General features: G+C 29.5%; 1 protein-coding gene across 3 annotated transcripts in view; it reads right to left on the reverse strand.

Moving 5' to 3' along the window:
• Positions 1–2233: 2233 nt before the first annotated feature.
• Positions 2234–16922, reverse strand: part of LOC129908452 (tyrosine-protein phosphatase non-receptor type 61F) — a 42589-nt gene continuing 27900 nt past the window's right edge. The window contains exons 2-8 of one of the 3 annotated variants that reach the window (XM_055984921.1): positions 11451–11624; positions 11114–11376; positions 10825–11050; positions 8910–9056; positions 8293–8840; positions 8107–8232; positions 2234–2540 (exon numbers count right to left, since the gene is read on the reverse strand). In XM_055984921.1, coding sequence (XP_055840896.1) covers positions 2528–2540; positions 8107–8232; positions 8293–8840; positions 8910–9056; positions 10825–11050; positions 11114–11376; positions 11451–11624 — 1497 coding nt within the window. In that variant the 3' untranslated portion in view covers positions 2234–2527. Of the gene's footprint in view, positions 2541–5148; positions 7671–7823; positions 8233–8292; positions 8841–8909; positions 9057–10824; positions 11051–11113; positions 11377–11450; positions 11625–16922 lie in introns of those variants that run through there. The other 2 variants (XM_055984920.1, XM_055984919.1) reach the window with 2 other exon arrangements.

Below are 16922 nucleotides of genomic sequence, written 5' to 3' on the forward strand. Positions count from 1 at the left end.
AATGTTCCGGGTTGAAAACATTCCACGTGAAACTCACAATAGGGCTGACAGTGAACCCAAAAAATATTCCGTACACTGATGAAGTATTGAACTAGAAGAGCATTTTCCACTAACGGTTAAAGATGTTTACAAGGTCGACCAACGGTTCAAGGATCTGTTGAATGTTAAGATATAAAAGGCAGATCGAATCATCCTAAATAGAAGATCTCGGTTCGTTCTGCCAATCGAATGATGTAACAAAATTACATTTTTAAATGGCTCAAACCTAAAGTAAGCACGTGTCGATCAAATCAACAGACATAATCAGCTCGCAGTGGGAAATCTAGAAACACCTGGGATACTTGCATAGGTATGGTCCCGAGTTAAAATTTAACCTTACCTCTGAACTCCTTTGAAACTGCTAGCCGAATCTGTCTGTTGATTTTATCGACTTTGTTTGCTTATTCCTTTTTTATAAATAAATCAATATTCTTTTGGCAAATTTAATTGAAAATAAGATGTTTATAAAAAGTTCTATTGGAATATACCACTCAGAATTAAACCGTTACACAGTGGGTCACCTCCCATACAAAGTGCGGTCAAAAATATAATGACCATTTTTTTTTTAATGAAACACCTGTATTATCATTTCATATGATTTATTATTGCAAAAAAATGCATCAAGTCAGTTTTTTTAAAATTTTGGTTATTTTCAAGAAAAATAAAAAAAGGTAAAAAAAAATTTTTTTTTGAAAATATAAAAAAAAATGGTTAATGCCGGAAATGGACCTGCCTGTCAGTCGAGCACTTTACCCTTACCCTCTAGTTCAGTCTTTTATAAAAATAATAGTGCCAAAAAGGAATTTTTTTAGTTTTACGATGTAATTTTTTTTTCTCCGTGTATCGTCATTTAAACTCGTATTATTCGAAAAGGGGAAAAAACGGCGCTTTTATTTCGAAAGGTAGGACGGTATTCTTCATTTGAGAACTTAAATTGTAGAGGGCACTCAAAAGCAAACCAACTAAATCTTTAATTTAATGAAAATTGAGCTAAATAAAAATGGTTAAAATTGCTTCGCTAACGAGCCCCATTACAATTAGACTTAATGTTATTTAACAATATAATTAATGTTTTTAGAAAGTATTAACCTTCTCGTTTAATATCCATAACAATTTAATACTTTTCACAATTTTTAACACCCGCTATCACTATCGCAAGTTCACACCTTATAACTGCAGCGATTAAAAAACTGTGCCTTTTTTTATATACCGACTTTGAATGGCTATTAAGAAATGAAAAAAAGGGTAACCGTCAAATTTTTTTTTGGTTTTGGTTCGATGGGAGATTGTAGAACGTTGTTTAATCATTGGATTTTAAAAAATTGACATTTACTTTTTTTATTTTTGACCTATGGCGGGACCCACTGTGCGTTAGTTGAAAACGGTTAGTTTCACACTACCAAGGTTGACTCCTTAAAAGCCTGTTCATTGAAATGGTTGCGATTTAAGAAAATTTTAAAAGCTTAAATTTGAACTTGCTAAGTTCATCTTTTCACTCCTTTCACATCGTATTCTCCGTACTCTCCGTATTTCCCAAGCCCCACGTTTCATTGCAAGAAAATTATTTTAAGAATAAAATAAAATCATATTTCCCCATACAAACAAAACCGATTCAATTGTCCTGGCCCTTGTAATTCAATTCATATCATTCAAAAGTGAAATCCTCACACGATAGTATAAACCAAAAGTTTTAAAGATAACTCATCCCCATTGCTCGCACATTCTTAAAGGCAATAGATAACTAAAACTACATGCACACATGCGTACTTTCAGTGCATTAGGGATGAAAGTTAATTGTTATTTTTTTTTAATTAGGAAAATTAGTACTTAGAAGTTTTAATTTATTTTTTTTTTTTTTTTAATTTAGAAGAAAGCAAAGTGAAATGAAAAAAAACGAAATGCATATTTTTGCCAGATTAATAAGATGAACTATTTGTTTTAATGTTTTAATTTATTAAATGACCATACAAATTAATTTCTATTTTGTACATTGTGAGAGTAATAATTGTTTATTCATTTTTTTTTTTTTTTTTTGTTTTTATGTTTGTTATAGTTATTTTTTATTCTTTCTGTGTCAATTATATTCAATGGTATACATGAAACTACATTTATAATTTTACGTATACAAATGGTTAGTAGAAATGTTTACACAAAAAAAATTATCAAACATCAAATAACATTAAGGATTTCGTTTAGTGAATTTTAAATAAAATAAAAAAATAAAAATAACATCTACTTTATAACAATTTTCTCTTGTTTTTTTTGTTAAAATATGGATAAACTTCATAATTTTGTTTTTGTTTTACAGTGCGCATGTGGGGATGAGCTCTTGTTTTTATGTTTTTTTTTTATCTTTTATCTTATAACAATAAGTAACCATTTTTGTTTTGATATATTTATGTATATATATTTTGATTTTGTGTTTTTGTTAGGAAAGTAAATTTTTTAAGAACAACGTCGCCTTCAGGATGGATCATCTTCATTTTTCTTACTTTGTACGCCTGCAAGAAAGGAAATACATTTATTTCAGTAAAATTAGAAAAGAATTTAAAATTGTATTATTTATTTTATTTAAATAGGTTTCAGTTTTTATTATTATTATTATTTTCGGTTGTTGTTTGTTTTTATTTATTTATTTATTGATTTTTGTTGCATACTTTCTTGATTAATTTTTGTTTTGTTTTTATTATTTTCATGGTAATATATCCTACGTTCATACGCGCTAATATAAAAATAAATCACATATATATATATTTTTTTGTTGTTTATACTTTTTTTTTTCTTGTTAAATCAGTTGTAGGTATATTATATTTTATATATACGTGTGGGTGTTAATTTCATGTATTTTGTTTTCCTATTCTATGTATATAATTTGTTTTTTATCTTTATTTTTTAAACGTATATATTTTTAAATGAAAAAATAAATTATTTTACTTTAACATTTTTTTTAATAAAAATAAAGAAATAATTATGCCAAAGATGTTATGTTCTGTTTTAGTAATAAAAAAAAACATACATATGTTTATGATGATTCGAAACTTATTTTCTTTGATAAAATTATGTTTAAAATAAATATGAGTGAAACTCGAACAAAAAAAACGAACAAGAATTTTTACCTATTTGGACTTAAAAAAGAAAATAGTAGATTTCCAACCCTTCTTATGAGTTGAACTCTTTTGTGAATTCTAATTGATAAGTTTATATTAACTTATGAAGGTGAAAGCAAGTATGTTCTACCAACTACTCGTTCTTCTATGAAGATTGTATAGATGCTAGTAGATGGTACATAAATGTTTCGGATGAAAAATTTTTGGTGTGGTACTCACAATCGGTCTTAGCGAGGTAGCCTTTAGACAGAAAAATTCCCAGATTTCTAACGAATCATGCTTCCCACAAACAAAAATTCTCCGATTTTTATAAAATCATGGAAATTTCCCCTTCCCAAGCTGTGTTGAAAAAAAGAGCTGTCAATTGTTTCACATTTAATCGAAAAATATTGAAGATTAAGGGCCGGTTTTTGTATGGAATAATCCTTGATTAAAAGATAATCGACTGTGAACGAACTGGCCCTAAGGCAAATTTTTTGAATGAACAAGAGTGAAATACAAATATTTGGAAAAACTGAAAAACAAAATTCAGGGTAATGTCGATATAGGGCTTGCCTTAGCAACGCTTAACAACGGATTAGCAAGAGCGTTGTCAAGAGTTGCGAACACCTTCTCAGTTGATTTCTCGATTTTAAAGATTTTTTTCCACAAGCGAGTGACATTCACTATAAAGCGCTTGAGTAAGTTGAAAGAACTCGTTTTTAAGCTAACGATGTCGAATGGACGCCAAACCTTAACAAGCAGCCTATCAAGTAGACGACTGCTATTTTGGGCGATGTTTAACATTCACCATTTAAAAATGCCAGTTCTAGCCCAATAGTGGGCCCATAACTCTTATCAAACTCAAAGGCCCTAATATCAAGCAACGGCAATAAGGGAATGAGTGAATGATATTCACAGAAAGTAAGAGCACATCGGATTTTGTTCGGAACGAAATCGCTTCAGGTCCTGAGACGCTGAATCCTGAATGGGAACTGAATCCTAAGACCTGGGCCAGGACCACACTCTACCTTACCACAAACAGTTAAGTTCACAAGATTGAACGACCAAAATCACCGCTAATTCTGCGCAGGTGCTCTAGAGGCCGCCATTTCTACCCAAAGAATTTCAATATTAACAAAAAAAAATTTTAATATACATATGTAAATAAGATATCGTTTTGAGATAGAAAAACACAAAATATATCTAATATTTGTTTTCTGATTTAAGAGAAATGTTCAATTAATGTGTTTCAGTCAATTTGAATATTATTTTTTTTTGTTTTATGAAAGTGAATTTTATATATTATATAATATAATACACTCTTCGAAAATATATATTATATAAATATTTCTAGATTATTATTACAATACATTCAAAATTGTATGTTGCATTCTATTTATGTAATGAAAAACAACATCAATAAGATTTTACTTTTCATTTTTTTTTTATATAAGTAGCTATTTTCAAAGAAAGAATAACACAAATTATTTGATCAAATTATATATCCACGTAGTTAATTTTAATTTTAAATTTTTACGACTAAATTGCTTTTGCTTTAGATACTTAATGTACTTGATAAAATTTAGACATGTGGGTTATTTTGTTTTTTTAGTTTATAGTTAGTTTTTTTATTTTCTTTTTGAAATATTAATTTTAAGTCTTAATGTTAACTCTGCTTTGTTTAAATTATTTATTTATTTTTTAATTTAATATTTATTTATAAATATTTTGTTTTATTTTGTTATTATACACTAAGAACGTATTTAATTTAAATAAATTTAATGTTTAACACATTTTTACTTTTTTGTATTATTTATTTTTTAATTCATATAAATTTCTTAAGAAATAGAAATAGTGAATAATAGGGATTTTGATTTTGTGAATTAAATTTTAGGAGGTTTTTATGTTGAGTGGCATTTAAAGATGAATCCATTTTTTGTTTGTTCAATACAAATATGCACAGATGCATTCGTTATTCGGGTATCATAGTCGAGTACACTTTTCATTTATTTATTGCAAAAAATATTCTTTCGAACAAAAGATTGTAGTTTTGCGAAGGATCAGCTTAAAAAGGTTTAATCTGAATGGTTTTTTTTTTTTTGAAGAACTTTTGAACTTAGGGATTGAACTACGACATAAGATTACGATCAAATGTAGACTCTTTTTCAACTGTTAAGATAGATCGTAGATAATCGTACGCGATAATTAGACAGCAGTCGACGACTCCCTTATTTTGGGAGGAGTTAGTTATGCATACATAAATGTCCGTCATCTTTTAATCGCATACGCTATTTTCGAAGGTACAACTACAAACTTTTGTTTGAACTAAAACATTTTTAACAAAATTTTAATTCATCAGTGTAGACCAATAATTTGTTTGGCACTTTAAGACTTTGAGTAGTAGATAAGAGGTAATAAAACTGATAATAATTTCTGATAATTTACCTAAAACAATTCAATAATATTGTCAGGAAAATAAAAATGAACATTCTTCCCATTTTTCCGCTCTACTGCAAGACCTAAATTCTTGTCATTTTTATTGCACACCAATGAAGAGATTTGAGATTTGTTAAATTAATCGAAGTGAGATCACAACTTTGACGAATTGTGACAAAAAAAAGTTTTTCCGAAAAAAATTTCTTTTTTAAAATCGTTTAGGAGTTTTAAAAGTGTGAAACTGATAGTTACCATTGTAAAGCTCAGTAGACTTCCGCTTCATGAGGCATATAGCAACAAAATGTTATTATTTATTCTTCTAAAAGCATTCTCTCAATGGATCAATATTTCTATTGGTTGCTTGATATAACAACCAGTTTGTTCTTGGTAAAAATATTCTTTTCATTATTCCTTTAAAGTTGGCTTAGAAACAAAAATTTTTTACATGAATCTGAGTTTCTCATTCCACCTTCTTAAGCATTGTACTGTATCCTGTCAATAAAGAAAAACTTGGCTAAACGCATTCTCTCAAATAGTCAGGCTGCTTTCTCCAAATCAGTTTGCTCATATTTTTGTTCTCTAAGGCAAACATAGACATACTCTCCATATGTCCTCTAAATTCATTCAGCATTGCATGAACTCGATAATTTGAATGATGAATTCGGTGCCACTACTCTTATTTGAGTTCCAAGTAATTGTGGCGTTGAGGATCAACGCTGTACATATAACTCATTTTAGAAAAATGTAAAGCAAATTTGTATTTATATTGTATTTGTATTTGTATTTGTTATTGAAATTATAATTTCAATTGAAATTTTGAAATTCAGAACCAGCTTGATGAAGAAGTGGAATGAACCGTGAATGAATATTTTGAAAACCTTGACTCTCACTTCCGGTAAGAAATTCTACAGCTGGATCAAGTATTTCCACGGAGATTATGTAAACAAATTAAACCATTTTTGAATGAAAAACACTGCCTACCATTGTCAGGTAAAGAACTTCACACTTTGTAGTTATTTTCACCCCCAAGGTCAGGTTCGTATATAAAAGTCATAGGACTCTACTGGAATATCTAAGATGCAGCTCCATCTTCAAGTGATTGCCTATAAAAATGTTCATAGTCTACGCTTTTTAAAATATGTTATATATGTCAATTGGCAAAATGACAAAATTTACACGTTATTAAAATCTTCTTTCAATTTTAAATATTGCAGCAGAGCAAATTGTGTGACAAATAAAATTAACTGATAATAGTTTTTATTGACAAAGTTTAAATCCGTCAGTATAAACTTATGGATTTTTTTTATTTATGTGATATGCGAAAGGTGTAGGTACAAGGATATCCTTTTATATAATTTGTATACAAGACAAAAAAAAAAATCTTAGCCACAAATGAACACTGAAAAAAAATAAACTGCTTATTCTTCTAAGGAAAAAATAGTGATAAAATATATGAAGCAAAATAAAAGATTTTTTTTTAAAGATGATTAATAACAACAAAAAAGAAATTTAAAGGAAATGTAATCTGTATCACAACATTCGTTTTTAGTTACCATGTTTAACAACAAAAATAAGAAAAAATAAACTTTATTTTATATTTTTTGTTTCTTTTCTTTATCAACATAATACATTATTCAATATTAATTAATAAATTCAATCTACGTATACAACGTGTTTATAATTTAATTTCAAAAAACATAAAAAGAAAAACACTGCCTTTTTGAAACAACCAAATTGTAGAAACATAATCAAAGTTATGTATTTATGTATATTATTTCAAAGAGAACCGTTATTTGCTTTTTCATATATATATATATTGCCATTCAAGATATAATTTAAGTTTAAAATTTACTTCTTTTTTTGTTTGTTCATATATCTCTTTGTGTTTTTAATGCTTTTGTGTACGAATAACAAATGAGTTTTTTTGTTTTGTTTAAACTTTCATTTATATTTTTTTTTTGTTTAAATTAAATAAAAATATAGTACATTTTAAGTTGAAAAGGTTAGAACCTCGACTCAATAATATAGTGTAGTTCTGCTCTAAGCTTTTTCCCTTTGTTCTAAAACTTTGCTTATTTTTGTTTGTTTTTCATTTTTTTAATCAGTCTATTGTTTATTTATTTTTTTTTATTATTTTTTTTAGAATTAATTTGTTGTAAGGGAGAAAAGAAAATAAAGAAAAAAAAAGAAGAAAAAATAAAATAAAACGAAAAAAAATAAAGAAAAGAAAAATAATAAGGAATATTAAGAAAGTAATGCTTTCCGATTTTGTTTGTTTGTGTTTGTTTGTTTATATTAAAATTAATTTAATTGTAAATAGAAATTAATTTAATTATTATAACTCTTGATCTTTTGTTTTAAATAAAAAAAAAATAAAACAAAAAAAAAAAAATTGGCAATAAAATTAAAATTAAAAAGAAAAAAAAAAAGTCGCAATATTTATTAAAAATCTAAATGCTGCGACTTTTATGCCAATTTCGAATAAGCATACACACAAAGCACACCGACTATGACGCCTGCGGCTATATATTTAACTATTGACCTTCGTTTTTTCGCCGTCTCTTCGCTCTCCTTGACTTCGCGCTGCTTTCTTTTGATATCATTGACTTTTTGTTCAATATTTGCCTGCCGTTCGGCTCGTTTTCGGCGTTTGAGTTCATTTTCAAAGCTATAAATAAGAAAGATTTTGAAAATATATCTGATTTTGGAAATTCAAACAACTTCTTACCTAGGACTGCTCATTTCAATGCCATTTGATTTCGCCAACTGTTGATTATTGTCATCTATTAGATTCGACGTTGATTTATCTCTGGATTGTTTGTTCATGTCATTTGTTAATTTCTCATAATCCTTATTATCATTGCCACCAGCATCATCGTCACTGTCATCGTCATTAATTTCGGAGATATCATTGTCATCATCACTTTGTGATTCGCAATCATCAGGGGATTTTTGTTGTTGTTTGGGTATCGGTGGTAGTGGTCGATGATCTATAGTATTTGTTGTTGGTGCAGCTTTGTCTGCATTTGTAGATGATTCTAATGAATTCTTTTCGGAATTTATGAAATTATTGATAGCGTCTTTGTTTTTGAAATCGGCAAAGCCTTCAATGCAACTTTCACTGCTCGGTATGGTTGGAAGGGGTTTGCTGTTAACAATTGCAGCGCCACCATTGCCAATTGGCAATGAATGTGTACGACGCGGCAGAGGCGGTGGGGTTTCGTCCAAAGGTTCATCCTTTGGTATATTCGGTATTTCATCATAATCCATAAAGCTCTGAAAGTTGATTTTTTTGGATAAGTAAATAAAGTTAGAAAGAAAAATAGAAATGATTTGAAATCTTACCGGATCTTTGAGAAGCTTCACACCTTCAATGATTGCTTGATATGAAAAATATAATTGATCTGCTGTTTGTATTAATCCCATGCGATATCTTCGCATTTCAAATAAAACATCTCGCACAGAGACCTTATCTTCACCTTCTTTGTCAATCTGGATGAAAAATATCGAATACAAATTAAATTAGATTTTGGTATTCAGGTATTAAGGAATAGATTAGTTGGTACTTGTTCAAATTAAATGTTTTTTTTTCACTCAGTTATTACTTTGGAAATGAGTTTGAAACTATAGAAAAGTAAACAAAAATTGGTATTACTTTATTGCTTAATACACAAGTTGTAAACAATTTTCTTTCGTAAGTCTGCGAATATTAAGTATCATAAATAATTAGCAACCTGAGAACCATTATTTTTTCATATTGCATTGAAGCAGAATGAAAATAATTAACTGCTTCGTTATCGCTTATCTATTTCAACTTTCGAAATTCACATATTTTTATGATCACGTTTTCAACAATTCTACAAAATTTCATAAGAAATCTCCAGAGCCTGATCGAACAGAACATGAATTAAATAAAAAAAAAGTTGAAACAAGAATTGCGTAGATGATGAAACTGAAAAATCAAAGCTGAAAAGGAAAATTATATTTCCAACAAATTTGGTCTAAAAACTTTTGCGGAGATATAAACTTATAGTTTCGGAGATAAAGACCAAAAAAAATTTTTTTTAAAATGATGTATTTCGCCAGGGGGTTTCACAAAACGCCAGTTATTTTTACTAACTTTCCTGTTCTAATAATGACTTTGAATTGAGTTCCAGACCAGTGGCACATGGTCAGATAGGGAACGCTTAATAAAGCATAGCAGAAGCACTAAAATCAATCAATCAATAACAGTCAAAAGCGATGTCAATTATCTATGAGTCAAATTCAACAAATTGTTTCGCTAGCACCATCATACCAGAGCCGCTTTTGAAGAATCTAGCCTCGATTTTCAGCGAATTTATTGATGCAGAAAAAGAACAGGTTCTTCCAGAGGAAAAACTTAAAAATCTACAGGAATGCTATAGAATGGAAATGGACCAATGGTTTATATCTCAAAAAGACAGCTTGATTAAAGAAACCTTATCTATATAAAACTAAATAAGTTCAAGTAGCTTAAAAGACTTTTTCTATAGAAATTTGGGAAATGTAGGTACCTATATATATAAAAACAATAAAATCGTTTTTTAAAAGAATAAAACAAAATCTGAAATCAAATTGCCGTCCAAAACAAGTATGCAGTTTTATTTGATATCTTAAGGTGCATTTAAAAATCGTTAAAGCCTTTTTTTAAAAAACTAATTTTTTATAAATAATTTTTTGGAAAAAAAAGTTTAAAAAAATATTGGTATGCCATTTTGTAGAAATCACTGATCAACATCTAAATTTCAAAAAAAAATCCAAACTGTTATTTTTGGTTCAAAAAAATTAATTCCAAAAACCCCTCTGGAGAGTCGCCAAATAACGCTACATACCAAGTTTGAAATCAATCGGTCTATCCGCTTAGGCTGTAGCTTCGTTTACAGACAGACAGACTTACAGACAGACGGACTTCCGGGACCCACTTTTTTGGCATTCTCTATCATCGTTATGTCATGGAAAAATGTTATCTCAACTTTTTTTTTAACGAATGCATATCTTGATATATAGTACCTATTTCGGAAGTAAAAATAACAATGAGAACAGCATCAAGGCATCAAGTTGAGGAGACGTTGAGATGCTTTAGCAAGAACAAAGGGCGATAAAATTTACTTAATCTTAGTTACAAAGTTACAAAAAACTAACCCCGATCAAAACTACTCCTTAATACTATCTATTCAGAATCAATATTTTAATGTCTACCTAATTATATTCCAAACAATAATCATATGCTTAAATTTACCAAAACCAAGCAGCAATCCACTAGGCAAAATGTCCCAGAACGTCCAATACCAGCACTACAATGTACAACAGCTGGTCCAACATCCGGTTCCAAGGCGCCCGAATCTCTTACTTGTTTTAAAAATTGTAAAAACGCAACTGGTGAACTTGGAATACCAAAATCAGGCCAATTCGTATAATGGAATTGTATAATCTCACGGCTTTGCATTGATTCTAAATCTGTCAGTCTATAAAAGAAAGAGTTTATTAAGTATATTTATTTAAAAACTAAAAAACTATTTAAATCTTACCTAAACCATCGGCGGGAAAAGTTTTTGTACTCTTCACATCTTAAATACTCAACGGCAAGGCCAACTTCAATTAATTTCATTGCATTGTCAGCGCCCTTTTTATCAGGCCAATACTGATGACATTTGATTTGTTTCTTTTCCAATAGTTTATTCAACATTAGTATTGCTTTTGTTTTTTGCTCCCAGATCATAAGCCAAAAATGACCAACTGTATCGCCAAGTGGACCTTGTGTCAATATATATTTACGATCTGCTCTTTCCAACTAAAATTGAAATTGAAATTGAAATAAAAAGTTAATTTTTTATTTGTTTTTGTGAATTATCTGAATTATCTTACTTTAACCAAATTTGCATTTATGTAATCAACTTTTCCTCTGTGAAGAACAATTCGTGAGTGATCATAAGGATTTACATCTCGATATCTGTTTAGACCACGATTCTGAGACTTTTCCGATTCAATTGTATAGAAATGTTTTTCTTTTGCTTCTTTTTCGCTTTTTTCTCGTATATCCTGGAATAAAGAAAATTGAGTAGATGAGTAAGGGACATTTAAAGCATTTTAATTAAAACAAAGTTAAATATCGAGAAAAATTGGTCATTCTTATGTTCTACTTGAAGTTGATAAAGGTACTGTAGGTCAAGGTTTTTTAATAAACAAGATTACTTTGAGCATACCATGCATACATTATACAATACAATATTATTTCAATCATTTTTATTAATTATTTATTCGTATGTAAGTTAAGTACTTAATTAATACATTTCTGAAAATCCATCCTCCACAAGAGAGGCATATTGAACCAATTACAGTGCTTCCAAGAACCATTCTCATCATCCAATAAACAATCGTAAAGAGTTACCAGACAGATTTTGGGGAAAATATTCCCCTATTTGATAGATGGTTTGCTTATGTAGCAAACATCAGCACATCATCTCATTTAACATAATTATTTTCATAGTAGTTCAAAAGAGGTAAGCGATATTTTGATTATGTAAATGGATATTTGAAACTAAGTTGTTAAGGAATACTGTTGAAACAAAAGTACCTACTCTTCCTCAAGAAATCAAAGTTAATTCGTCGTTATAGGTGCCACAAATTAGGTTGTAAACATCTTGATTGTATTAATAAAAGTGAAGACAGAAATTTATAGAAGACTTCTGATATTTATTGCTAGTAAAACTAGAGTTTTAATGTTGTGTTGTTTTTCTGATAGCTGAAGCTTCAATGAAAATGAGTGTTTGTTTAATTTCCATACAACACAATATCTATCAACAGGAAATAATAGGGTTTCAATAGTAAAATGCCACACATTTCAGGAACCAATTCTGCAAAAAATACGAAGATGCTAACTGAAATGTATGGGTTTTTAGTCATTAACTGATGTGAACGGGAATTCAAATTGGAGGAGTTAAAATTTTGTTAAAAAGATCGATGACCGTCATGCGGAACGAAGAAATATTTATTGAATTTGATTATTTATATAAAAGATGCTCCTACCAATGAGTCTAAGATGTGGCATTCCCATTCAATTCACTTTTCAAGATTTGGCGTTGCAGAAGTCTGGTGCTGGTACGGACATTAGAAAAGAAGAGTAGATATTAAAAGAAATTGTTTTAAATTGGTTTTGAAATTTTGAACATTAAAATCAGAGGGAAAATTTAAGCGGGTAATGTATACATTCCCGTAGTGTGTGTTAAGGAAGTAAAAATATCTGTATTTGACGGTACATTTGAAGTGCCAAGTACTGTGGAATTAATTAAGTTGTGGAAAGCAACAAGCCTTACAATTATTGTAATTTATTAAAATTAATTTAATTTCTAAACATTGTTAAAAATCGATCAAATAATGCAATTAGTTAATGATCTATTCATGTTTTAGCAATGAATTTTCGTATCTGAAAAACATTGAATATACAAAACCGAAGGTATTATCAGCTAGAATTTTGATTTCGGTAATATTAAAAGGCCTATTCAGATTTTTGTTAAAACTCCTAACTAAAGCAGGAGGCTTTGAAAAGAAATGAGATAGAATGTGGCCTTGGTTTAAATCCATCAAAAACAATTTGTATTCAATAGCCGATAAAGTTATTTCTTATCCGAAAAACAAGGGATCCATCGAAAGCAATATTCAATCCAAAATGATGTAAAAATTTGTTTCACTGCTCAGTATTATGGCAATTTCAGTCGTGCTTCGATTTTGTATCCAATAGATTTTCGGTTTGATAGTTTTAAACCTATTCGGTATAAACATTGTCATTTCTGAAAGAATTAAGTGTGTGATCATATTTGCGCAGGACTATGACTAGGTCGTCCAAGTTGTTCCTTGAAAAATTTTGTGTTGAAATTGCTTCAAAATAGGAAATGAAATAAAAAGTATCAGTTGTTAACAAGTTTATATCCATTTAACTTATGTTTTTGGATTTCTAATATTAAGACTTTAGACTATAGAAAGTCGAAATATAACAAATGTTTACAGATTTGAACGGAAATTACCATCACGACAATAGAAAGATAAGATAAAAGAAAAGATAAAACAATAATTTCGTCTACATATTCTGTCAGTAGCACGTAATAGATAAATAAACTAAAATTTAGAAACTCCATTGTAGTGACACTCGAGTCTCTCGATATTATGTATTAAAAAAAAAGAGTCTCTCCATATTATGTATTAAAAAAAAAAAAAACAAAAATTTGATTGCGAATAGATATAATGATAAAACTCTACAAGCACGACATTTAATAAGTACAACCAAGGATGAATCAAATCATTCATTATCTTAAGTAGAATCTAGCTTAAAATAGTAATAGATGACTCACATCACATCGCCGTTTACTACAAAAGCACTTGAATATTTTTCGCATAGTAACGAAGGTATTCTATGTTGTTAGCATGAATGGAAAGAACGCAACATCGTGAAAAAGAGAGCGAATTCCGCTTTTGAAGTGCTGAATTTCCTCATTAAATGGACTACTTGAAGTAAAAAGAATGCTTGAAAAGCAATATATTGGAAACCATTAACTTTACAGAGACAGTTTAAGGCACAAATTACTGAACATTTTAATAACTTAAAGGTAGTAATGCATTGATTTTGTCAGAAAATTGTCTTTAAGAGTCTTTATGAAAGACTGAGAAATTAGGGCTTTTTGAGCTTTGTATTTTGGATTATAACATCGCACAATGCAAAGATATTTATTGCCAATCTTCGAGCTATGAAGGCATGCATTTAAGCAGTAAAGCCTTTTATCAAAGAACCAAGGAAGACCTTGATCATTCCAGTTATACTGTATGGGGCGGAGGCATGGCCATTGGCAAGAGTGGATGAAAACTTTTCGGGTTACTTTAACAGAAAGATTTTACCGGTAGTGTTCGGTCCAGTGTGCATCGGCAGAGAGAGGAGGAGAAGATACAACGACATCGACAGCGACATCGATCTGCTCAGAAAGCTGCGGTTAAGATGTCTGGGTCATGTAGAGTGTATGCACACCGACATGGAGAAAGCTGGCTAGGGACCGAAATGGCTGGAGAGGCTTCTTGGTTGAGGCCGATATTAACCCTGGACTCTGAACACTAATGAACAGGTAACGGATTTTTCTAACTTCTCCTTTTTTCTGCGTTATCGTAAGAAAGTATACACTTTATACAAACACGATTCATGTCCCCCCTTGATTTAAAATATATGTTTTTAACTTTAACTTTTTTGCTTATTTTACTCATCAGTGCTTTTTTTGTCTATTTTGTTTTGTATAGCTTTTTTAAGTTTGTATATTGCTTTTTAAAATCGAAAAAATCTTGAATCAGTTGAAATTATTTCGCTTTAAAATATGGTCGTAACATAGTCTTAAGAAAACAAATTCGCTTAAATTGAATACATTAGAAAATGAAAGTATAGCAAGATTAAATAGGTACTTTTCTTTTCTAAATTAAATTTCTTATTTTTTTCTCAAGCTTTATAAATAAATTTTGTTCGACCTTAAAACTCAAATTTTCGAAAGCTTGCGAAAATCAGGTAGTTTTGAGAGACTGTAAATGTACATATCTTTTATTTTTACATTTTTTTTTTTCAAAGGACACCGATTGGGTAAGTATTCCCCTTTTTAAAGAATATCAACGAAAATGAATTATTGAAAATTCACTACTGTTTTTAACTTCAGTCAGGGACTTAAAATAGTTGAACAAATAAATCCTGTAATTAATGGCGACATCAATAGCTGCGTTCCTTTGGAAATATTTATCTACTTTTTAATACTTAAAACTACTTTGATCTACTTTGCTATACTGAAAAAGTAGTTCAAAGCAGCTTTAAGTACTAAAAAGTAGATAAATATTTCCAAAGGAACGCAGCTAATTTCAGAAGTGAATAACTTCGACAGTTTTAAATCGGGTCTACTCGTTTCTGCTCAAGTAGAGAGGTCTTTCAGATCATTTAAGACGCTTTTTAGAGACAATCGCAGGAGGCTGTTTCCTGAAAATTAAAAAGCTTGTGGTAGTTCAATACTTTCATAATTAAATATCAAGCTTTTTTTTTTCTTTTTATCTAGTAAATGCCTTTTTTGCCTTTTATTTGATTCTAATTTGCCTTTTTTGAAGTTTGAAGGTCATTGCTTTGATTTTGCCTGAAAAAGTTTGAAAAGCATACATTTTTATCTAAATACCACAAATTGAAGTTAGTCGATGATTAAGAATCTAACCACAATCTGGCTCACTCAATAATTTCTAAATTCTAAAAAAAATTTTAGTTCAAAAATCGTAAAAAACGAAATAAAATCCGCTCTTGTATTGCCTCCTGGTGGTCTAATCTGGCAGGTCATTTCATGTTTGTCATTAATTTATTTCAATTACTCAGAAATTGCATTGCGTCAATATAATAAATGCACCACTACCACACATGCTTTTAAAATTAGTTTATTTTTATCAAAACAAAAAATTAAAAATCTATCAACCACCATGTCAGGGGAAATACATGAGGAATTTTCTAAGAAATTATGAATGTATACTCGAATATATTCACTATATTCGCTCTTTCTCTCTGTTTACAAACAAATAAATATTGTGTTGTAGTTTAAATTATGGCTAGACAACGTCACTAATTAAAAAATCATGATCGCAACTAAAATATAAATATAAAAAAATACTACGTCTCTCCTCGATTACGATGCACATGACTCATTTTCAATAATTCAATAATTGTTTAAAAAGCTTTGAATGTTTAATTAACGATATTCCAATCATCAAGTTCATTCTTGGTATACTATTTTAATCGCACATGGGGATATGGGGTATCCCCATTGATTAAATTGCAAACAAGAAAAAGAAATAAACGGTGAATGAAAAGCTTACGACATTTTTTGTGTTTGTTAGACAATACAAAAAATCACTTTTGATTTTTTGTTTACTTTCGAGATTCGAGTGAGTGTGGGGTGTTTGGAATTTCTCCCCATCATAATAAATTGATTATTTATAGTTCAGTAAATAAAGGAGTTTTACCCTACAAAAGGTCCGGTAGTTCTAAATTTTTGATATGTTGTTAGGTATGGTTGGTAGATAGAAAAACCAAATTTCCACAACCACGCCCCCTCCGCCCCCTTCAGCATCACCGAAAAACCATAGAAATCTGGCACTTTTTTCACTTTTATGCCCATAACTTTTTTCTGGTGCATTTTATTGAGAAAAAGTTGTTGGAAGACTTGTAGAAAACATAATTTCCTACGAAAATGACCTTGGTAGTATTTTTATACAACCAAAAACAACGAAGTTATGAAGCGTCCAAAAACGTGTAAAATTTCGGATTTTGCAATATTTTCAGTTTCT

This window comes from Episyrphus balteatus, chromosome 2, assembly GCF_945859705.1.
Source record: "Episyrphus balteatus chromosome 2, idEpiBalt1.1, whole genome shotgun sequence".
Classification (NCBI taxonomy): domain Eukaryota; kingdom Metazoa; phylum Arthropoda; class Insecta; order Diptera; family Syrphidae; genus Episyrphus; species Episyrphus balteatus.